Genomic DNA, 24,170 nt, shown 5'->3' with positions numbered 1-24,170 from the left:
CTACGCTGGATCGTCCGAAGTGCTCATGCGCGACTTGACGTTTTCCCAGCTGGTCCGATCTTCTAGCGCAGCTCGCACTTGGGTGCTCGTGATCGACCAGCAGTCACAGCAGTATTCCAAGAAACGCACGCTCCCACCCAGCGACGTGCGGTATCAGAAGCAGTAGCTTCGTCATTTGCACGGTAGATGTCGCGCAGTGAACGTACGAGCGTAAAAACCAGTTGCCTCGCAGAACCGTATGCAGAAGACAGGCAGAGCTTGCACGCATGTTTGCTCTCCGAGCGCCCGCGGAATAAACAACGGACAGAGGTAAGCATTGATTTGTCAACACTGATTTTACTCAGAGTGTGTGTGGCTTCTTACAATGAGAATTCGATAAGAGTGGTCTATCATAATTTGTTTCCAAACTCAACGGCAGCAGTAGTTTGTGTATATAGAGTACTGAAGTTAGAGATAGTGGGGAGGACTAAATTAAGTGTAATCTGTGCACTTCATGGTGTCAGCATCAACGAACTGCAACCTTTATCATGTGAAGTTTATGAAGGCTGCAATTTACGGCATACCGGATCAGGGTGAAGCAGTCCTCATATACTTAATTATAATGGTGTGAGGGTGAAGCAGAAAGGATCCGAAAAATGCTGGATATGTCTAGTGGCGGGGGTGGTGATTGTTTTAAGAGTAATAACAACTGGGCACCCATCCTCCCGTAACACTTACTAGTAGGGAAAAATGGAAGATCTTCGGTCCTTTGGAGAATAAAGGTTTCGGCGGTCGAAAGAGAAGGGCCATGAAATAGTGTACATAAAAATGAAGAACTCGCTTCGGCTCGCAAACCCAGTCTCTTAATGTGTTACTCCAAAATAGCGTTATGCGCGTTAATGGCAGGTCTTAAATTAAAAATAGTGCATTTGATTGAATATCCACGGACACTTGATATATTTTAATTTGTAGTGTCTTGGACTCTTCGTTGTTCAACGACTGGAATTATTTGGACAATTTTCCCACCCTGCTTTTCATTCACAACTGTTGTGTATTCCCGTGCAAGTTTTCATCACTTTTATTCAGAAATTTGTTTACGTTGGAAATACCCGAGTGTTGTGAATGTTTCATCCATTAACAGCGAATATCTATCGTTAACAAATCTTATATAGTGTCATTAAACGAAACTACGAGTGTGGTAGGTGATTTAATTACGTGAATATTCACATTCTACCACCTGGAAGTACTCTGTTTTGAAGTCGCGCGCAGCTTACGTCAGACTTGCAGTGTACGGGATTTTGTTGTCGTTCTTCTGCAACCTGTGTGTTGCACCTGTTGCTAGAGGGTGGGTCGTAACCCCTGTGAGGGTTAGATGCATTACAAAGGAACCCCTCTTCTTTGTGCTAGCATTGCTTTACACCTGCACATATACTGAAATGCTAACGCTGCACTTCCGTGAACACGTGCGTATCCTTCATGACTGAAGTAGTTCAGTATCCGCGCTGTTTGTTAGCACTTGACCTAACGTAATACACATCTCCTTGAGAGCATTTCAACATGTTTTTCCGTTCGAGTATATTGAATGCTTGTCCATAAATAATTTAAGAAAAAGTCATACAATATTACTGTGGTGGCCCGTGAAATTTGGTGATGGGGATTAACATGTAATTTTTAAAATTTATCATATTAATGCTCTCGCATTTGTCTCGTGGATGAAAACTCGTTGTGGGACAAAATAGATATAAAATAAACTCTCACCTAAGCCAAAAATATGGAAGCTGGTGGTGGTGCTGCTGAATGTTTGTAGCGAAAATAAATTCCAGGTGTGAATACTCTACAAAACCATTTACTTTTACAAGATTGGTCGTGAAAAAAGTTCAGAAACGGAATCAAATGCTCTACTTAATATTATCGTTCTCTCGTCTTTACGTTATGGAAGACTAGACAAATTCGTTTCCTAAAGAACCCTAACACTGTTTTGCGTTATTTTAAAACACATGTTGTAGGATCATTCAATAATCGACGGCATTTAGGGCTGTCGCCCAGGTGGCAGATTCCTATCAATTGTTTACCTAGCTTTTTCTTAAACGTTTTCAAACAACTTGGGAATGTATCGAACATTTTTCTTGATGATTTATGCCAATCCCTTAATCCCTGTCCTATAAATTAATATTTGTCCTCTTTAATTCCAGCTTTATATTATGGCATTCCCTACTTTTAAAAGCTCCCCTCAAGCTTATTATATCAACTAATGTCTTTCCATGCCATCTCTCCACTGACAGCTCGAAACATACCACTTAGTCGAGTAGCTTGTCTCCTTACTCCCAAGTCTTCCCAGACCAAAGTTTGCAACATTTTCGTAACACTACTCCTTTGTTAGAAATCATCCCGAACATGCCGTGCTTCTTTCCTTTGGATCTTTTCCAGTTCTCGTATCAAGTAGTCCTGGCGAGGGTCCCATACACCGGAACCATACTCTAACTGGGGTCTTACCAGATACTTGTATGCCCTCTCCTTCACATCCTTACTACAACCCTTAAATACTCTCATAACTATGTTAAGAGATCTGCAACCTCTATATTATACAACCTCGTTAATATGATTACTCCAGTGAAGATCATTCCTTATACAGAATTAACACCTACTACTTAGTGTTCCTCATGAGTAATTTTAACAGACAAGACTTTTCCCCTAGGTGAAACTTCAGCTTTACTTTCCCTCCCATTTACCGTCATAATATTGAATGCTGTCCATCTCACAACATTGTCTAGGTCCCCTTGCAATCGCTCACAATCCTGCAACTCATTTACTACTTTGAAAAGTATAACATCATCCACATATCTGTGAATGTAGTTCTTTACTCATGTCATTTATATATAAGAAAACAAAGATCCAATCATTCTGCCCAGTGGGAGCCCCCTCTTGATCATTACAGGATCAGATAACACAAAGCCAGCGATGTTACCAAGGATGTTACTGTAAAACACATTCGTACCAACACCCATTTTCACGAGTAAACAGAAATCTGCACCGATCTTGTAACTACTTGTGTGAACAATTATCTTAGAAATACATTAGTCAATCCTCCCTGAACCCTGTGTTTAGTCTTAACCAAACAGGGACGAACCTAAGTGACAGGCATGGAGGGGGAGGGGGTTAAGAGAACAATTGAACCAAACGGGAAGCCGCGCCAGAAATATAATTATTGCTATTTTTAGTATTAATTTCCAATGAGCCAGTTACAGATTATGAATGTTAACCAAAATTATTTACAGCTCCCGTCGTTTGGGTTGCTTGTGGATTCTTAAGAGCGCACCTCCTTACCCATAATACCGAGCGATTTGGCCTTGCGATTAAGGGCGCGCAGCTTCGAGCTTGCATTCGGGGATAATGGGTTCGAACCCCACTATTGACAGCCCTAAAGATGGTCTTCCATTTTACACCAGGCAAATGCTGGGGCTGTGCCTTAAAAACACGGCCCCATCCTTCCTACTTCTACCCCTTTCCTATCCCATCGTCGCCAAAAGGCCTATCTTTGTCGCTGCGACGTAAAACAAATTAAAATAATAATAATAATAATAATAATAATCCTTACCCATAAATCTCACATTCTTTGGCCGTGTAGTTGTTTAGATTTTTCTTATGTCTTTCCTCTCAGTCCTCTCTTAGTCTCGTTTTGTGTATTTTTGGGGGGCAATTTTCAGAAAACTTTTCTCTTATGTATTACTGTTTCAGGGATATTTAAAATTTTGTTGTTGTACGAAGGTAATGCAGTCAGCTCGTAGTTGCGATCAACGTTAGGCTGGCTATCGTATTCTGAAAGTGAGAAATGAGCTGTCGGACAAAATCATTTTTGCACATCTCTCTTTCCAGACTTGCTGTCCGGGAGTGAAAGCTGGGTAGACTCGGCTATCTTATTAATAAATTTGACGTAAGACATGGAGGTAGTCAGAGGGAGTTGGCTACGTCATTCGGGTCACACAGTTGTGAGCTTTCATTCTGCAGATGGTGGGTTCGAACTCCACCATCGGAAGCCCTGAAGATGGTTTTCCGTGCTTTCCCATTTCACTCCAGAAAATACTGCTGTCCCTCAATTAAGGCCACGGTCGTTACCTTCCCAAACCTGGCTCTTTCCCACCCTTCCACAGCCTGTTTCCAATCATTCGACTGTGTCGGGAATGGAATGAATGGAGCCCTCATCTAGTGGCGAGGATAGGAACTGTGCCGGCTGTCGAAGCTTGTCGCACTCCCCTTGGACAGCGGTTAATGATTGACAGATGAAATTAAATGATACTGGAGAGTTTTGTTGGAATGAAAGACGACAGGAAAAACGGGAGTACCCGTAGAAAAACCTATCCCTCCTCCGCTTTGTACAGCACAAACCTCACCTGGAGTGACAGGGATTTGAACGACGGAGCCCAGCGGTGAGAGGTCGGCACCTCTCCCACCCTTGCGTCGCCTAAAACTTTCCGACACCGATCAAAATGGCTGCTCGCTGCGGGTCACGTACCTGTGAGCTCGCATTCGCGAGATGGTGGATTCCAGCCTCCAGGATGGTTTTCCGTGGTTTCCTATTTTCACATGTAGGCTCTACTTTGAGACCACGGTGACTACCTTCCCAGTCCTAGGCCTATCCCATCCCATCGTCCCCAAAAGACGTAACTGAGTCATTGTAACATAAAAAACACTGAAGCTTTAAACCTTTGTGTTGGTTAAACCTCTAACAAATAAGGGAACTATAGTAGGAGAGTATTCGAAATGAGATAAAGGCTAAGTTAGGAATAAATTCGACTGATGAAGCTGTGCACGTAAACGAGTTTTGGTGGCGGGGTCATGTAAGTTATGGAGGAGGATAGGTCACCTAGGAGAATAATGGACCGGCCATAGAGGGTAAGCGAAGTAGTTAGATCGTGGTGACGATAGTTAGACTCAGATTTTGATAACTTAATTGCGAAAGGAATGGGACTAACCCAGGTCCTACAGCCAGTTGTGGAGGCTCTTCGTTAATTCAGGGTGGCTTGCAGACTGAACTTGAAAGTATAACAGTCTATAATGAAAAGTAGGCCCTACATGTTCTATATGTTATTATGTTCTTGTATTCCTTACACTGCAGCTTATATAGCTCTCGCAAGGTATGGACGTACTCAACAATCTTCTCGTAAAGGATAAATAATTAAATAAATAAATAAACAAACAAACCAACCCCATGGCACTGCAGCCCTTGAAGGGCCTAGGCCTACCAAGCGACCGCCGCTCAGCCCGAAGGCCTGCATATTACGAGGTGGCGTGTGGTCAGCACAACGAATCCCCCTCGGCCGTTATTCTTGGCATTCTAGACCGGGGCCGCTATCTCACGGTCAGATAGCACCTCAATTCTAATCACGTAGGCTGAGTGGACCTTGAACCAGCCCTTAGGTCCAGGTAAAAATCCCTGGCCTGGCCGGGAATCGAACCCGGGGCCTCCGGGTAAGAGAGCGTCGCCTACTAATACAGACCGGACACGAGATGCCAACCCATTTATGGCACGGTCTAAAAGTAAATTTCAGTGGTAACCACGTGTGTCAACGTTGACATTTTGTAGCTACATTCTGCGGTTCGATTTTGATATATTTTCTGCGATATCCATTCAAGGTGTTGGCTTCGTTTATAATATGCCATGATGTATGTTGAGGAATACATTTCATTCAGTAACAGGTTAGACGTGGGTCAAGTTGTATGGTGGTGGTGGTTGTTTTAAGAGGCAGTCCTACGCCGCAACCATGCTTTCGTAAACTTTGAGAGGAAAGCATCCGTCCCTTCGAAGAACGATGGTATTGGTAGAACAAAGGGAAGGGCGTGAAAATGAGACTCCCTAGACCCCACAAATATTATACCATCGGGGTCGGAAGAGAAGAACAAGAATTGACTGAGGGAGGTTGAATGGGGAAGTGAGGAGACTGGCACCACTGGAAGCAGTAACAGACTCGGGTAGGTGACCAGCTGCAGCCGACCCACCTCGAGGTTCCCCTTTAGGCAGAGGTAGAGGCATGATTTTTTTGCATTAACGATAAGCACGACAAGAAATATTTTGAAGCGATTTTGAGACATCTTAACGAATCGTATGATTATGGTTAAGAAATTAGTGGGTTTTTTTTCACGAATTACAGCGAATTAAAGCGACAAGGCTAGTTTAAAGCGAAATTTACTTATTTTGCGATAAGTGCGAAAATGCAACGAAATTCATAGAAAATAACGATCGTGAAATTGTATTCCGATATCACGTGCGTGTAGGGAAACAGAAGACAGAATACGGATTTATCATTTCGACAGAAGATTCTCGTCGTATTCATATTCATATTCTACCAAATCCCTAACAGTATGGCCATATAGGGTAAAAGCTACGGTCATGCAGGGTGAAAGGGTAAATTGTTATGAAATCTTGATTAGGGCTATATTATAGTTCTAAACAAGATTGCATAAGGAATAATGAATGGCTATCAATATTGTTTCTTTATTATCTATCTTTCACATAAATAATTCACAAATCTCACGAATTAAACTTTCGATTAATAATTGTAGGGAATGATTAACGCGAAGTAAAAGCGTTGGGGTCAGCCTTATTTCGCGAAATAACGCGAAAATTTGTTTCCTTTTCGCGAAATCGAACATAAATTAATGCGAAAAAGTCACGCCCCTAGGCAGAGGATATCGCCCCCAGCCATACGCACAATGGTCAAGTTGTATTTTCGCTGTTGGTCTGCCCGCCTGCTGGCTCAAGTCGATATGTTATGACACTGTGGTTTGGTGGTTCGAGTCTCTTTGGTCGAAAACATTTTCACCATCAGAATATTGGCCGGCAGATTGCGTGCCCAAAGCCTGGACTCATTTCCAAACCTCTCCGCAGTGCTCATGTGGAATGAGGGCATATTACACTGTTGCTCGTGATTCGTCCGTCAGATGGAGACGTAAAGCTTAGAGCAGACCCCTTGGTGTTATTCGACAGGAGCACGTTACGTGCCGACACCGGTTTCACCCTCTCTCTACCTCATAATCATAATAAAACCCCATCCAGACGCGCAGGTCGCCCGTGAGCGTCAAATAGAAAGACTCACACCAGGCGAGCCAAACATGTAATCGGACACTCCTAGTACTAAAAGCCATGCCACGAATAACTATCGGTCTGTGAATGGTTACGATTATTATTTTTTTGTGCAACAACAGAACATGAGTTCTAATTGCAGTTGCTGCATACATAATTACAAGATTATAAACAAAAATTAATGCTAAGGAGCCCCACATTACATAGGCCCTACACAAATTTAAAAGAATAGAAAATGTGGTAAAGTCCTTCATTGATTACAGCTTAAAGCTAGGCACATCTAATATACAAGTGAAGCAATATAATAATGCAATATATAAATATTCTTCTCTTCTTCTTAATCTGCTTACCCTCCAGGGTTGGTTTTTCCCTCGGACTCAGCGAGGGATCCTACCTCTACCGCCTCAAGGGCAGTGTCCTGGAACTTCAGACTCCGGGTCGGGGGATACAACTGGGGAGGATGACCAGGGCCTCGCCCAGGCGGCCTCACCTGCTATGCTATACAGGGGCCTTGGTGGGGGATGGGAAGATTGGTAGGGATAGACAAGGAAGAGGGAAGGAAGCGGCCGTGGCCTTAAGTTACGTACCATCCCGGCATTTGCCTGGAGGAGAAGTGGGAAACCACGGGAAACCGCTTCCAGGATGGCTGAGGTGGGGATCGAACCCACCTCTACTCAGTTGACATCCCGAGGCTGAGTGGACCCCGTTCCAGCCCTCGTACCACTTTTCAAATTTCGTGGCAGAGCCGGGAATCGAACCCGGGCCTCCGGCGGTGGCAGCTAATCACACTAACCACTACACCACAGAGGCGGACATATAAATATTGTAATTCCTGAAATAACCAGAAATTGGCAGTATGTGGCATAAGATCGTTAAGTAATTGTTTAAAATACCGTACGGTAAAAGCATGGTTCAGATTCCAGTATTAACATACGATAGATTTTTTAAATCGATTAAGCACATTCTTCTCATGGAGAGTTGTTATAATTAATGATTTTGGCAACCTTAACAATATAGTAAGTGGCAATTTCTTAAGAGTTTTTCCGTGGCATTGAAACGTATAGCCTATGTTGAAATTCACTATGTTATAAACACCATATTTAATCAGTATATCTGCTGAATAATTAATCTACGCACTTCAAGTGAAACTATGTTGAACTCAGCAAATTCTAGTCGGCGAGAGTCGAACGTTAGCTAAACACTCCGCTGACACTCATCTTGCTCGTACAACGCTGAGCTTTGGAAGCAAAATGTAATGCGATTGTGCGAAGGATCTTACAGGTTGCTAGCTTAAAACTGAAACAGGCGTCTTCCCTTCTGGTAATTGAGACCCTCGTGTTCTTACTGTAAACTTCTTACGCAGCCATCATCGACTGGCCTGGCCTGTAATTATGTTTTGTGCTCCGCATTGATGGCTGAGTAGTGGTATTTGTTCGGGCCAGTGGGGGGAGACATGTGCACAGCGGCGGATTGGTTGACCTAGATACGTACAGGTGTCAAGGTGAAGAATTAATTTTGTTTTGTATACTTTCAGGTACAGAATGAATCATTAATACTTCGATTTATTATTAAACAATATTAATAATATTAATAATAAAGTAAACTCGTATCCTCATCCTGAAGTGGTGCAGCTCTTCACAGGAACACACCCCCACTGGAGGTGAGCTGCATGTACAATTTTAACCACATACCAGCCCTCCTGCCATTCTTAAATTTTTGGCATCACGGGGAATCGAGCGCGGGCCCCCAAGGACGGCAGCCAACATGCCACTAAATGTATCGACAGGGAGCTGACGTATGCCGGCCCCGCGGTATAGGGGCAGTGTACCTGCCTCTTACCCGGAGGCCCCGGCTTCGATTCCCTGCCATTTCAGGGATTTTTACCTGGATCTGAGAGCTGGTTCGAGGTCCACTCAGCCTACATGATTACAGTACAAGGGTGCGATTCATCTCAATTATGATATTTGTTCGTGGCGTTGACCTCTGCAGATTTTTTGCCACTACTTTCACTACATGAGAGGAAACTGCCTGTAAGTGCATTTGTTGAATGTGAGGAATATTAATCATTTACAATTAAAACCCCTCACCCGGCCGGAAATCGAACCCGTGCCCCCTGCACCGCAGGGCCGGACTTCACCGACCTTACTGGTTGATATGATCCATATTGTCTAAGATGATTGTTGTTATTTTTACTGAAATATGTGTTCGGCAAAACAGAAGTTGATTAGTGATCTCCGTGTGGTTTCTCATTGTTCTATTATTGATGGAGGTCAGTCAGTATGACGACATTGTAATATTTTATCTTGTCTCTTATCTCTATCCTTTGTGTTCGGATTGAAGGTTGTACAATCGATACGATGTAGTAAACAAGTCGTTCTTTAATCAAGCTTGTGAAAATGAGACTCCCTAGGCCTCGCAATCTAACACCGTCTGGGTCGGAAAAGAACAAAAATTCACCAAGGCGGGTCGGATGGATGTATGTATGTTCAGTCCGTCAGCGACGCCGCTGGTGGGATACTCAACAGCTCTGCCATCAGCTGTCATAGATGGCCTAGGCATCACTGAAGAGGCGTACTAGGGAAATGAAGAGTGAGGTAGTTTCCCGTTGCTTTCCTCGCCGAGCCAGAGTTGTTATTACGTAGGCTATCAGTCTGCCAAGCCCACTGAAATGCATGCACCAACCGACCCTATGAGCAACATTTTCACACCATTCATAGCAGGGACTGGCTGTATAAGGATTGGCATTACTAGCATCGGTCATACCTCAGTCACTTTCATATTGTCAAAGCCAAGGATAAGACAGAGACAGATCTATGACAGTAACAAAATTGCTCCAGCCTATACCAGAAGACATAGTGCACTGTAAACACTAGGTCCTGCCAGCAAAGGCGGGCGGGTCGGATAGGATAGATGAAAGTGAGAAGCCTGGAAAACGTGGAAGCATTCCCAGGATTCAGCTAAGGGCCCCGTGGTCGCCAACCTGCGCTCCGAAGTTAAGCATCGCTGGGGTCCTTTTAGTCGCCTCTTACGGAAGGCAGGAAATGTTATACCACCACCACCACCCAAAAGGGGGGCGAGACTTTTTCGAGTCATGATGGTGATGATGTTGATGGTAGTTTACGCTTTTCAGAGAATGAATAACATCCCCAGTCATGTAAGTTTGATTTGAGAGAAACTTTTCGAGGGAAAAGTGCCGTAACTAAAAAGAGTCCTTGTAATGAAATGGTTTTCTCAGATGCAACTTCCTGTGCGACAGTTATTTTAGAGACAGAAATGGTAGCGAGCCAGGGGAATTCATGATTTAAGATGTAGGCTAAAGGTCAAGGTACCTCGCTGTGAAAAACGAGGGAAGGTTCAGTTCATCCGTAATCCTCGCTCATTCCCCGCCAAAACATTATCACGCAGGGAATTGATAAGAGTACCGGACAGCATAAAGAAATGATCACCAAGGCGGTTGGCCTTGGATATGATAAACTATTTAGAATGTTATCTTTATACACGAGCCAGTCTTTTCCCACAAAGAGAATTTACTTATTCATACGTAAATGAGTAGATTACGACTATCTGCAAGTGGGGGCGTAGAGATATACCACCATGTCTTCGAAATGTTAGAAACCTGTGCACTTTTGACGTCGTCAAAGAGATAAATAAAAGGTTATTAAAACTGCAAGTTTCCGTTACATTTCTTTCACATCAGTCTGCATAATGAAGTACAGTCGACCTCTGACCAGTGTTCAAGGAATGATTTGATCTATGAATAATAATTAGTGAGTGACATTCTGTTTCCGGTGGTTATGTTGATAGCTAGCAAAAGGGATTTCATTCATATAATAATAATAATAATAATAATAATAATAATAATAATAATAATAATAATAATAATAATAATAATAATAATTTCGTGTGACTATTTCTAGACTGGTGCAGCCCTTGTAAGGCAGACACTCCGAGGAGGGTGGGTGGCAACTGTCGTGTATGAGAAACTGCGTGTTAATTGTAGTGTTAGGTGTGGTGTGAGAGTTGCAGTGATGTTGGGGACAGTACAAACAACCCAGCCCCCGATCCAGGGGAATTAACCATTTAAGGTTAAAATCTTCCTTTCGTCCTTCTTTCCTTCCAGGAATGAGATCCTTGAGCTTGAATGTTTTTCGAAATTTCACTGATGTCGAGAGAGCAGTCGCTTGAAGCTACATGTCATGCATATATGAATGTGGTTTCTTTTTTTTCTTGAATACGGAGAGAGTTATCCGTGCCATGTAGCTGTGAGCTTGCAATCGGGAGATACTGGGTTCGAATCCCACCGTCGGCAGCCCTGAAGATAGTTTTCCGTGGTTTCCCATTTACACACCAGGCAAATGCTGGGTATTTACCTTAATTAAGGCCACGGCCGCTTCCTTGTCACTCCTAGCTCTTTCCCACCCCATCGTCGCCGTAGGAACTATATGTGTCGGTGCGACGTCGAGCAACTTGTAAAAAAAAAAAATTAATAATAATAAAAAAATAATAAATTAAGGTATTTCATAAGCGAGAAAGCTTCTCGTCCCAAACTTAATCAAATGTTTAAGAGAAACACTCCGTAGTTGGAGTCTTTTGGTTCTTCTGCTCCTGAAAAGGCTATGTATTCTTTCTTTCCGAAAAAATACTTCTCCACAAAGGGAGTAGGTGGTTGACGACATTGCTGGAGATCTATCAGTTCAACCTCCATTCCAACAGTCATATTATTCTCATGAATGAACTCGACAATGATTTGAAAGGGATTATATACTTCAACAGCTGTTCATTTTCTTCCAGAGTATGAAAAACTCGTATTTTAACGTACCGGTAGCTCTTTTGAATAAAACACGCAGATGTTAAAAATCAGCAACCAAGGACTTAAGTCTAATTTATTTTGTATGTTGGTGCTATGCGAAAGAATACTATTTAAAGTATAGCTTCATAAAGGAAGAGGTACTAGTTAGTGCGTTTAGGGGAAATTTAAAAGTCACAATTCCTATCAGATTCGTTCAAAAGATCTCGGTTGCTTGCTGGACAGTCAGACTGAACTCGACCAAGTTCAATTGTATAAAGAAATATTTCTAATTTGAACCGAAATAAAGATATACATTCCTTCATTTCATAAACTTTTATTTGTTAATATTTCATTATTATTATTATTATTATTATTATTATTATTATTATTATTATTATGATTAAAGTGGTATTAATCTTAAAATAAGACTACTGGTAGCATAACCAAGCCAACACCTCAAGCCGCTAAATGCTATAATCTTGTAATGATTGGGTGAGAACACTATCATTCCGGTTCGTACTGTGTTGAGTACTCAGCCTGAAGGCTATGAATCCTCAACAGCTCTCCCATCGGCTGTCATAGACCGCAGGCGTCACTGAAGAGTAATACAGTACTATGGAAACGAGGAGTGAAATAGTTTTCCTTTGCTCTCCTCGCCGAGCCAGAAAGTTTTCTCACATCTCCGTCTGCCAAGCCCATTGAAATGATGGCACCAACCACCCTTACGAGCGACATTTTCACACCATTCATAACAGGAACTGGCTGCATAAAGCATCGCTCGTACCTCAGTCATTTTCATTTCGTCAAAGCCAATGGATCAGATTGAGACAGATCACTGGAAGTGCATAAAATTTGTTCTAGCCCACATCCGAAGACGTAGTGCACTGGAAATGCTGTGTCTCACTAACAAGTTCGAAATTTTATACCCAATACTTATATTTCTCAATTTTCATAAATGATTCTTTTGACAATTTTTAGTATTGCCCGGATTTTCCTTTTATGTCACTGCTTTTGTTTCTAGAGATCTTTATATTTCCGCTTAATTGAAGGCACGGCCATGATTTTTTTCTAAAGCAAACACAATCCATACAATGTTTTACCACGTTTAAACATTTATCTTTAAAAATGCATTTAAAGAACATAACAGTCGCTACAATTCAAGCCCTCTTTAACTTTTCTATCATTGCATTTTCAAAAGTTACAAAGCTTTAGAATTGTAAAATATCAAAGTTTTAAATCTCTTAAACATCGTCAAACTTGCATTTTTCTGTTTCAGTTTTAACAAAATCCTTATGCCCTCTATATATGCGACGGGTAAAAATAGAACTCTGGAGGAAATCATGAGAATAACAGATTAATAAAAAGAGAATACAGTATATGGGAATGATATAGTGGCTAATGGGAATTTATAAAAATAAGGCATTTAAAGAAGTTGAGAAGGAAAATACATGTTTATGTTGAATGGCCATATTTGAGTTCAAAATAAATATACGGAAAAAGTATCCATTTCTTAAGTATCGTCTCCGTATGGAGAAATAAAACGAGATTTCGTATCCATGCATATGCACAATACTAAATTATGACTCGAAGTATGGAAAACATTATCTAAGGCAACAATGAATAAGCTCGATAGTAACTCTAATTTTAGTTTCATGTTTTGTTTAAATATTTGGCGAGTTTTGATCACCTTTTTTATATTCTATTAGTATTATTTATTTAGCACAATTCTGTTCAGAAATATGGTGGTGGTGGTGGTTGTTTTAAGAGGAAATACAACTAGGCAACCATCCACTATATAACACTAATCAGAGGGAAAAATGGAAGGGATCCGACACTTCGAAAAATGAAGCTATCGGCCAAAGGAAGACAAGGGCCACGAAGGGCGTGAAAATGAGACTCCCTAGGCCTCCATACGTAATACCGTCGGGGTCGGAAAAGAACAAGACTTGACCAAGGGAGGTCGGATAGGACAGATGAAAGTGAGGAGCCTGGTACAAGTAAGTGGAAGCAGTGCCAGGACTCAGCTAAGGGCCCCGTGTCGCCAACCCACTCTCTAAATTTCAGATCCGTGGGGCCCCTTTTAGTCCCCTCATACGACAGGCAGGTGATACCATGGGTGTTATTCAGAAATATGGAAGGTGTAGAGAAAAAGGGTGAGCTCCCATAAACATATAAAATTTTCCCGAGACCTATCTGAAGATCAGATATTTACATAGTTTAAAAAATAATTTCTTACTGCTCGTTCATTCTCTCTATTAATAGTTAACCATTCATTCTATCATTCCTGTACTCTCATACTTCCTTTCACTCTACCAATCATTAACTCATTCACCCCCCCCCCCCCTCCCCACATACACACATACACACATGAAGCAGTTCCGTTATTCTTTATATACATTTGACATTTTGGAAGAGGCAAGTTCTTGACATCCCCTGACAGCGAGTTCCATAGCTTTGCGGATCGCCTATAGAAACCTTCTGAAAAGCCGAGGTACGGGCGAAAGGGGAACAAAGGGCAACTCTACCTTTCTGAGCTGAGCAATAAACAAGCGATAGACACTGGAAGGGGTAAATTTGTATAGACGCAGGGAGGGATTTCCGGAGAAAGATCAGTTCGGTTGGTTTGGCTATTGTCTCAATGGAAGGTAACCTTAATGGGTGGGAGAGGGGGGGGGGGGGTGATGGTGTTAATTAGCCTTTCTAGTTGGCAGTATTTCTGTGAATTGATATGCATTCCGGAGTGTTTTTCTTTCAAATTTTGTTTGTTTGTTTGTTTGTTTTGCCTATAAAATATATAAGCTTAATTGCCAATAAACTGAATACTCTTTTCTCAGTTTCTGGCGATTCGGAACTGGGAGAGGGGAGTATTTTCTATTGTGTACATGCGCCACTATTTCGCTTTAAAATGTTGCATTCCATTCAACTGTAGGGCTTAAACTAGCGAAGCCACATGTCGCTGAAGTTACCCCCTACTTTCATGTCGTCGAACCAGTCGCCTACGTTACCATATACTGTATATGCTTTATTTTAAAGACGGTAACACATCGAAAAAGCGTTCGAGGGCATTCGTGTTCGCGAGCACCAGACTGAGAACTCTAGGTTTACGGGATCAACAAGAGGAAGTTCTATAGTAGAAGTTTTCAACGGTGGAGACCTTGTTATTGAAGTGTGTGCACAGTGTCTGTCATAGCAGAACATTAATGAATGTAGTATATTATACAAGCGAGTCTCTTCCCTTCATCGCCCCTCTAATGTTGATGGCACCACTAAAGTCGGCTAATGATCCTCTTCCGGATCTTTAACATGAATCACGTGTCCTAAACAGTGTTGCTCATCAAATCCATTCCACTAATTTGTTCTTATTTCGAGAACGAACCAAGTAACTCGATAAACCTGTACTGATGTACTCACTGTTAGATTTACAGCTTCTCATCTTAAAACTCAATGGCTCAGACGGTTGGAGTTCTGACCTTCAGATTCTGAGCTCAACTTGACAGGTTCGATCCTGGCTCAATCAAGTGGTATTTAACGGCGCTCAAATAACGTCTCGGTATATTTACTGTCACGTAAAAGAACTCCTGCGGGACATAATTCCGGTACCTCGGCGTCTCCAAGTTAATTGGACGTAAAACATCATCATTATTATTATTATTATTATTATTATTATTATTATTATTATTATTACACGTTAAAAATATCAAGTGCAGTGTATCTACTTCTCGTGTTTTCTACTTGTAAATTCATTAGTCTCTGAAGTCAAGTGTATCTGCTTTCATTCACCTCTCATGATCCTACAAACTAAACCGAGTCATAAGATTCCGAACGAGTCGGGCCGTGTAACGGGTAGCTTGCATTCAGGAAGTGGTGGATTCGAATCCCACCGTCGCCAGCCTTGAAGATGGTTTCTCGTAGTTTCCCCCCACTTTCACAGCAGGCAAAAGCTGGAACTGTACCATAAGGCCACGGTTGGTCTTGCCATGCTCTTGACAGAGCTCACTTACCTTTTCGACGACACGCGCCCTGTGTGTACGGAGGAAAGAAACCGACTGACAACCTTCGCCATCACTAGGGCGGGCTACGTTTTGGAATAAGAAGCTGCCTCATGGGGACACGTTCGGCGTCCCAATATTTTTTTTTCGTAGACAGAACATTTAACTTTCTTTGTTACTTCTTAACACGGCACACACATGCAATCTCAAAGCGTTTAGTTCACTCACACAGAGACTGAAGGCGAGAAGACAGCGATCTACTATTAAACATTATTTTATACCTCTGTTCTTTCTTTGCTGGTCGTTTAATATCTCACCAACTCCGGTTTTTTTTTTTTTTTTTTTTTTTTTTTTTTTTTTTTTTTTTTTTTTTTTTTTTTTTTGCGATAATGGATCAGTAAAGGACTAGGACTGTTCAATGTTGCCGTGTCCGTATCAAACACAATGTTTCCAGACCTCAGCAGCGAGGCCACATCTGGTATTGACAACCCCACTGATTAAAAAAAATAGTTAAAGTAAAATCACGAACTAGGGATGAAATAATGATAATAATAATAATAAACGTCTGAATGTGTAGTTGGACATAAAATAGCAAATATTACAAGACTTTTAAACAGCGAACAAAGCACATCTATTCTGATAAGAGGTGCAATGGCAGCAGAGCTTTAAGGATTTCTATTGGGGAACGAGAACTTCACTTTTAAAGCCCACTACTGTCATAAATCACCCCTTATTGGGCAAGTGAATGGCCAGGAGATCAAACATATGCCATTTTCTTTGTTGCCGGCTGAGGATGGGTTTCCCGTCCCAACTTATACAAGTTTGGGCAGACTGGTAGATGTTCCCGATTCTCATTGTATCTACAGTCCGGCTCAATGGCTAAATGGTTAGCGTGCTGGCCTTTGGTCATTGGGGTCTCGGGTTCGATTTCCGGTAGGGTCGGTAATTTTAACCTTAATTGGTTAATTTCGCTGGCACGCGGGCTGGATGTGCGTGTCTTTTTCATCATTTAATCCTCATCACGGCGCGCAGGTCGCCTACGGGAGTAAAATCAAAAGACCTGAAAATGGCGAGCTGAACTTGTCCTGGGACACTCCCGGCACTAAAAGCCATACGCCATTTCATTTATTGTATCTACACACACACCGAGAAACCTATGCCTCCCGATGCACGAAGGAATATCCACTTCATTAAGTTATCCTTCCATCTGGATTCATCAACACATAAACGGTGGAGACGCCTAGAAGTGGTATATGGCAATTCATGTCCTGGTGGCAGAACTTCCTTTACCTCAGTCGATGGTAGTTGTAGTTCCTCCTTCCACCCTGTAAGACTTGTTGCTCCTTCAGGAGAGCAAGATAATGGACTTGTTCTTCTGAGAAAGCTGTTACGTGACCGAAGAATCAGAAGAGTATATTGGCGCCCGTAAAGTGAGTGACGAACGTTGTCCTGCTGTTTCGTTCTTTCTACATCGGGAACCATACTCCTAGCCGGCCCCGCGGTCTAGAGATAGCACGCCTGCCTCTCACTCGGAGGTACCGACTTCAAATCGGGGCCAGATCAGGGATCTTCACTTGGATTTGAGGACTGGTTCGAGGTCCACTCAGCCTACGTCATTACAATTGACAATTGGGGAGCTACATGATGGTAACATTGCAGCCTCTGTCTAGAAAGCCAGGAATAACGGACGAGAGGATTCGTCGTGCCGATCACAGGACAACTCGTAATCTGCAGGCCTGCAGGCTGTTGTGCTAGGTGTTTTTTTTTTTTTTTTTTTTTTTTTTTAAGCCGCAATTCTACAGATGCAAGGTAACGCTATGCCTAACAGTGGCTTAAAGTTTTAGGAATTGGTCACAGACATCCAGTTACTATTCTGACGGTTTCCTTGAGGAGAGTATCCGCTTGTTAGGCATGACAAGATTCAGTCCACACAGTTGCTGCATATTCTCCCACTGTAAATCAGAGATCCAGAGAGCAGATGTAAGCGTAGATGGCTGAGACCTCCCCCCACCCCCTCCCCCGCCTAACCGATGTAGCGGTGGAAGTGGGTGATTGTTTTAAGAAAAATGATATTCTCTCCAAAAGAGAATGAACGCATGGTATTATATTTCCTAACAGGTACACTTTTCTCAGGAACAATAATTGAACCCATGTTCGTTGTGGGTACCCAAAGGGTTAGTATCTACTTGGAAAGTGAGTTGTATGTATGTTTAGTCCTTAGCCTGAAGGCTGGTTGGATCCTCAACAGCTCCATCAACTGTCATAGATGGCCTAGGCATCACTGAAGAGGCGTACTAGGGAAATGAGGCGTGAGGTAGTTTCCCGTTGCTTTCCTCACGAAGCCAGAAGTTATTACATATCAGTCTGCCAAGCCCACTGAAATGCATGTACCAACTGACCCTATGAGCAATATCTTCACACCATTCATAGCAGGGACTGGCTGCAGAAGGAATGGCATTACTAGCATCACTCATACCTCAGTCACCTTCATTTTGTCAAAGACAAGGATAAAGCTGAGACAGATCAATGAAAGTAACAAAATTGCTCTAGCCCATACCAGAAGACATAGTGCACTGTAAACACTAGGTCCCGCCAGCAAAGGCATCTGGAAAGTGAGTTATATTTTGATAATAATTAAAATTAGTAGACACATAAAATATTAAACGGGAGGGACGTGCTCATTCTTTTTTGAGAGACTACACAATTGGGCAACCATTCTCTCCCAACACCAACAATAGTAGAAAAGGAGGAAGAGGAAGAGATCAGATCCTTCGAAAAATGAAGGTAATGGCAAAAGGAAAGAAAGGACTACTCAGGACGTGAAAATGAATGAGTCCCTACGCCTCGCAAACTTAATACCGTCAGGGTCGGAAAACAAGAAGAGTTGACCAATGCAGGTCGAACAGGGAAGATTAGAGTTAGGAGACTGACACAAGTGGAAGCAATGCCATACTCGGCTAGAGATTCCGTGGTAGCTAAGTCGAGAGCACCTCGCCTCTTACGACGTTAGGGTATACTCTACCGACCCCACCCGCAAGGGATAGTAATGGAATGTAGTATAAAACATGGTTCTCTGTATCGTTTGCGAGAAATATAAACTCTCATTGATTTGATTCTGCTACTCTATTATCTTGAGCAGCTATTTCCAACCGGGATTCCGCGACTCCATGTTAGGGGATCTGCGGTATTGTGGAAGAACAGTCATAACTCGGCCGTTGTCTTTCTGTAATGGACGCTGTAGGCCTACACGAACTTTATCATTAGACACGTGGACTTACTGCGGTCTATGAAAAAATAGTTTCCTGGAATCTCGCAGAAAGCTTGAAATATTTTACTCTAATTTTCTACATATTATTTCTGGACGTCAGAGGTAAATTATAGTAAATGCAAGAACGATGATTTTGAGGTTTTTGTCGTATGTCACCTTTTTTGGTCGCGTCTTCTTATGAGTACTACACTGTTGTATGTTTTGCAGGAATGACAAGCTATGTGATACTATCGTATGCGCCAGGAGAACCCAGCGTTAAACAATGGTAAGTGATCAACTGATCATACAACAGTTCAACCTTATGCCGTCCGCCGCATTCTTTATTGTATTTGCTCCTACTATAGTTAACATGGTCAGAACTGTCTATTCGACCTGCCTTAAAGGTAGCAACATTTGCCCCTCAGTAGCATCTTTCTGCTCTCCTGTAAAGCTAGTGAAATGTCACGATAGCTTACCTCTGACGTCTAGATTTGAAAATGAAAATCTGCAGCCTGTTTCCGGTTATTCGACCGGGTCAGGAATTTACGAATGAAGCCTTCATCTAGCGGCGACAATAGGAATTGAGCCGACTGCCGAAGCCTGTCGCACTCCCCTGGGGCAATGATTAATGACTGATAAACGGAATGAAATGATATTGGAGTGTGTCGTTGGAATGAAACGTGACAGGGGAAAACCGGAGTACCCGGAGAAAAACTTGTCTTGCCTCCGCTTTGTCCAGCACAAATCTCACTTGGACTGACCGGGCTTAACCACGGAACCCAGTGGTGAGAGGCCGGCGCTCTGCAGCCTGAGCCACGGAGGCTGCCACGTCCAGATTTATCTGAACCAATAACTTTGGGTTTCCTCGAGCATTAAAGCCAAACAACGAAATAGGCTATTTTCCGTCGAGGAAGAACTTCGTGTTAACATACCGAAGTTGCAGCCAAGAATAAAATGATTGTACTCAAAGAGACAAGCCTAAATATCACACTTAACTGTCAGTGTCAACAAAATTGTACATTTGAAGAACTAAACTTAAATTTTTAACTGAGGGTGAATCTCTCTCTCTCTCTCTCTCTCTCTCTCTCTCTCTCTCTCTCTCTCTCTCTCTCTTTTTGCTATTTGCTTTACGTCGCACCGACAGAGATAGGTCTTATGGCGACGATGGGATAGGAAAGGCCTAGGAATGGGAAGGAAGCGGCCGTGGCCTTAATTAAGGTACAGCCCCAGCAGTTGCTTGGTGTCAAAATGGAAAAACACGGAAAACCATTTTCAGGGCTGCCGACAGTGGGATTCGAACCCACTATCTCCCGGATGCGAGCTCACAGCTGCGCGCTCCTAACCGCACGGCCAACTCGCCCGGTAGTGAATCTCTTAAATAAAATGTTTTGCAGAGGCAATATTAATATAAATTCCTTTATTTGCAGTGCTTTCGTAAAAATACTGCTTCTATTAATAACAGCGTATGTAAGTTATATTATTAATGTGAATGCTTTTCTGTGAAAAATATTTAAATAATATTCTAAAATTTTGTTGAAAATATACAAATTATGATTTTGACTTGCCTACTGTACAATTCTATGTTTTTTTTCTTATTTTGCCCTTAGTTTCAGTATGTGTCAGGGTGTCGGGGTTCACCAAGGTTTAGTTAAATATTTCTATGATTCCTCGGAAAAAAAGAGAAGTTATGAAACTGTTAACGTTGATCTAGAACATCGTGGATTTCCTCTAAATTTTTAGAAAGATGTGAAAGTTTCTCACCCGCAGTGTTTCTACATCATTATTCAACCGACCGCCCACGAAATGTTCAGGGGAGTCCCTGATTTCGTACGTACAGCAGCTTTGAAGGCCGTTCTCACGTTTCGTCACACATTCTTCTTATTGCAGGGCTGAGAATAAATTATCTGTAGATAGTCGTGCTTGGGTTATGATGAGACGTAACTGAACTCCTCCTGCAATTTTGACCACGCCGTCTGGACTGTTGTAACAATTGGCGATTTAGTAAGTGGCCGTTTATAGTTACACCTCTGTAAGGAGTCATCCGTAACGTGCCGGAAATCTTAACGAGCGGATCACTCGTGTAATGGCTGCGACGATATGCCGCCGGGAGACGAGACAAATCTAACGTTACCACGTCAAAACTGTCTAATCCAGCGCGTTTTTAAGAAAATCCCGGACCTCCAGTCTTTTAACTGGACATATTATTTTGGACAATATTTAAATTTATTTGATTTTGATGCCCAATCCAATATTTTAGAGCTGACGACACACTGTATGACATTCTGATATTGTCTAAACTTTCTTGTCCTTGGAAGAAAATGTTGTGTTAAAAAAACACAAATTAACGTCATGTGATACGGCACTCGACCCACCTGGTTTTTTAAAATATTTTTGGGTATGGAAAGTTTTTCAGGATCCCCAGAAATATTATTTATAACTAACTGCTGCAGACTACGTACAACGTTAGAACATGGGTTGTCTACTTTTGCATCAACTTATCAGAATATATCCATTTTCTTTTACCGAGCTAGTGACTGCACAGTTTGGGTCACGCAGCTGAAAGCTTGCATTCGGGTTCGAACCCCGCTATTGGCAGCCCTGAAGATGGTTTTCCGTGGTTTCCTATTTTCACACCAGGCAAATGCAAGGGCTGTACCTTAATCAAGGTCACGGTCGATTCCTTCCCACTCGCAGGCCTTTCCTGTCCCATCGTCGCCATGAGACCTATGTGTCGGTGCGACGTAAAGCAACTAGCAAAAAAAAAAAAAAATCGTTTCACACTTTGGATGTCATACATTTACATCCTGCCCACTTTGCATGCGAGGTACTGTTGAAAACTATAACGTCGCAGGCTAAGCCTCAAGTAGAAGGTAGTATGTTAAGACAGTACGTTTACATGGGGATTGAGATCGATTTGAGTACACTTACCGTATTGAATACGATATCCGTTTACATGTAGTAGGCTATTTGAGTATCGTATTGAATCCCCAGGCAACATCGACGTATACAGACGATGCGGAATTGTAGTAAAATCTATATCACCTCTTAGAATTTAAAAACGCCGAATGAAGTAGAAGCCCAAGAGATAACTTTCAGTTTTGAAAGTATGTGTGGTATTCCCAATGTAATTGGTGCAATAGATAGAACGCACGTTTCAATTTTACCCACAACAGAAGATTACCGTGATTTTCTTACTCGCCATGGCTGGCCGTCTTATAATATGATTGCAGTTGCTGATCATTTATACAGGTAAATATATTTACTGACTTATTATGTTTGTTATTTCGACAGAACATTAATGATGATGATTTTGTCAGAACAAACATGGAGTGTGTGCGCAGTCGTTTTCAATACGATCTCAGTACGATCCGCGTTTACATGGGACTCAATTCGAACCGAGTACGATACGATCCCAGGTTTTACCGTATCGACCTTGAGACTCAATCCGAACTGAGTCCCCGTTTACATGGCGTTTTCAATACGGGAAGTGTACTCAGATCGATCTGAATCCTGCATGTAAACGTACTAACTAATAATGAGACCCTCTGAACTTTGCAGAATCCAACTCTGTAATTACGTCAGGTGCTTGAGAGGGACGGGATGCTTCCAGTTTGTGTTTGTATTGACATCCACTGGCTACAAACAGATGATGACGCTCCCGCTGGCGATAGAAACTGAAGGTGTGTGACGTAATGAACACTGGCAAGCCCAGCTGCCCGTTTCAAGGTCACGACGGCTAACTTGTTCTCAGAAGAGAGGCAGTCATCTTGTCTTTCTTTACTTTCTACTCCAGAGGTTCTTAACCTGGGGTCCATGGACCCCTTGGAGGTTCGTGGATAGGCTTAAGAGGATTCATCAAAGTCATTTAACATTTATATTCAATGTAATTTTAACGTGGTTAGCATAAAGGTTCGAAACATCATTGAACACACACTTATAGGAACAGTGTGAAAAGTAAAATTAATGGGCGAAATATCGGAGTACTTTGCGATAAAAACTGGAGTCCGACAGGGGGACGGACTATCCCCTGTCCTTTTCAATATTGTCCTAGAAAATATCATTAGAGAATGGGAACCTCATGTAAAGGGCATCCAACTATGTATCAGAAAAGAGAACCGAATTACAGTCAAGTGTCTCGCTTTCGCGGACAAAATTTCCATTATTACAGACAACAGACCTGAAGCGATACACATAGTGGAAAAACTACGTGAAATTGCGCATAAAACTGGACTACATATCTCTTATGAGAAAACGCAGTATATGGGAAGACGGCCAGAAAATAAATCCCCTTTAATCATACAATAGGGTAAAATCGCACAAGTCATTTTAAATACCATACCATACTATACAATCCTCAGGACTAAGTCGGATCGCTAATGAGCAAAGAATCACCAAGCTACAGAAGGCCTACAAGCTAACGTGGGCTCACTACAACAAGAAAAGTATTTCGATAGATGCAAAATTACGGCACTATAAAACAGAAATTCATCCAGAAGCAACCTATGCAGCCGAAACAGTGGTGATCGACGGTTATTCTAAAATTAAGGACATTGAAAAACAGGAACGAAAACTTCTTGGGAATATTTATGGGGCAGTCAAGACAAATGGCATCTGGATGAAGAGACCGCGGAACGTCGTCTATCAAAAGATAAAACACCGTTACGGATGAAATCCGAAAACGCCGAGCAAAGTTTTACACACGCATTTACAGTATGGACAACTCCAGAACGGCAAAGAAACTACTGAACATCGTAACAAAGAGTAAATGCGGTATGGAATGGCTAAAAGAGGTTCAGAGGGACCTAAAGCAGATCAACATAGCGAATCTCGAAAACCGCGGCGAGTGTCGAAATAAAATCACAAATGTAAAATTTGAGTCAAGAATATCACGACAACCTGGGAAAAAGTGGACAGAGGAGCGGAAGAGGGAAGTATTTAGAGAGGATGACGAGATTTTGGGGGGAAAAAGAGGAAAAACGCCCGAAGACGTCATTATGTATTGAATTTCAATCGTTCTCCGTAAGGGAAACAATCGTATAAATAAAATAATTATTATTATTATCTTCTGGTTTTTCTCACATCTGTGGG

General features: G+C 42.1%; 1 protein-coding gene across 3 annotated transcripts in view; it reads left to right on the top strand.

Moving 5' to 3' along the window:
* The window catches only part of LOC136878832 (caspase-1), a 513,173-nt gene that overhangs the window by 322,855 nt on the left and 166,148 nt on the right, over window positions 1-24,170 (top strand). The window contains exons 1-2 of one of the 3 annotated variants that reach the window (XM_067152352.2): window positions 267-309; window positions 19,311-19,368. The exons of 1 other annotated variant lie outside the window; for it this stretch is intronic. In XM_067152352.2, the coding sequence (XP_067008453.1) occupies window positions 19,366-19,368 (3 nt within the window). In that variant the 5' untranslated portion in view covers window positions 267-309; window positions 19,311-19,365. Of the gene's footprint in view, window positions 1-150; window positions 310-19,310; window positions 19,369-24,170 lie in introns of those variants that run through there. One more of the 3 variants, XM_067152350.2, reaches the window with a different exon arrangement.

This window comes from Anabrus simplex, chromosome 8 (genome assembly GCF_040414725.1).
Source record: "Anabrus simplex isolate iqAnaSimp1 chromosome 8, ASM4041472v1, whole genome shotgun sequence".
Classification (NCBI taxonomy): Eukaryota; Metazoa; Arthropoda; class Insecta; order Orthoptera; family Tettigoniidae; genus Anabrus; species Anabrus simplex.
The sequence above is the reverse complement of the archived record's forward strand: the minus strand, read 5'-3'. Positions and strand labels throughout refer to the sequence as shown.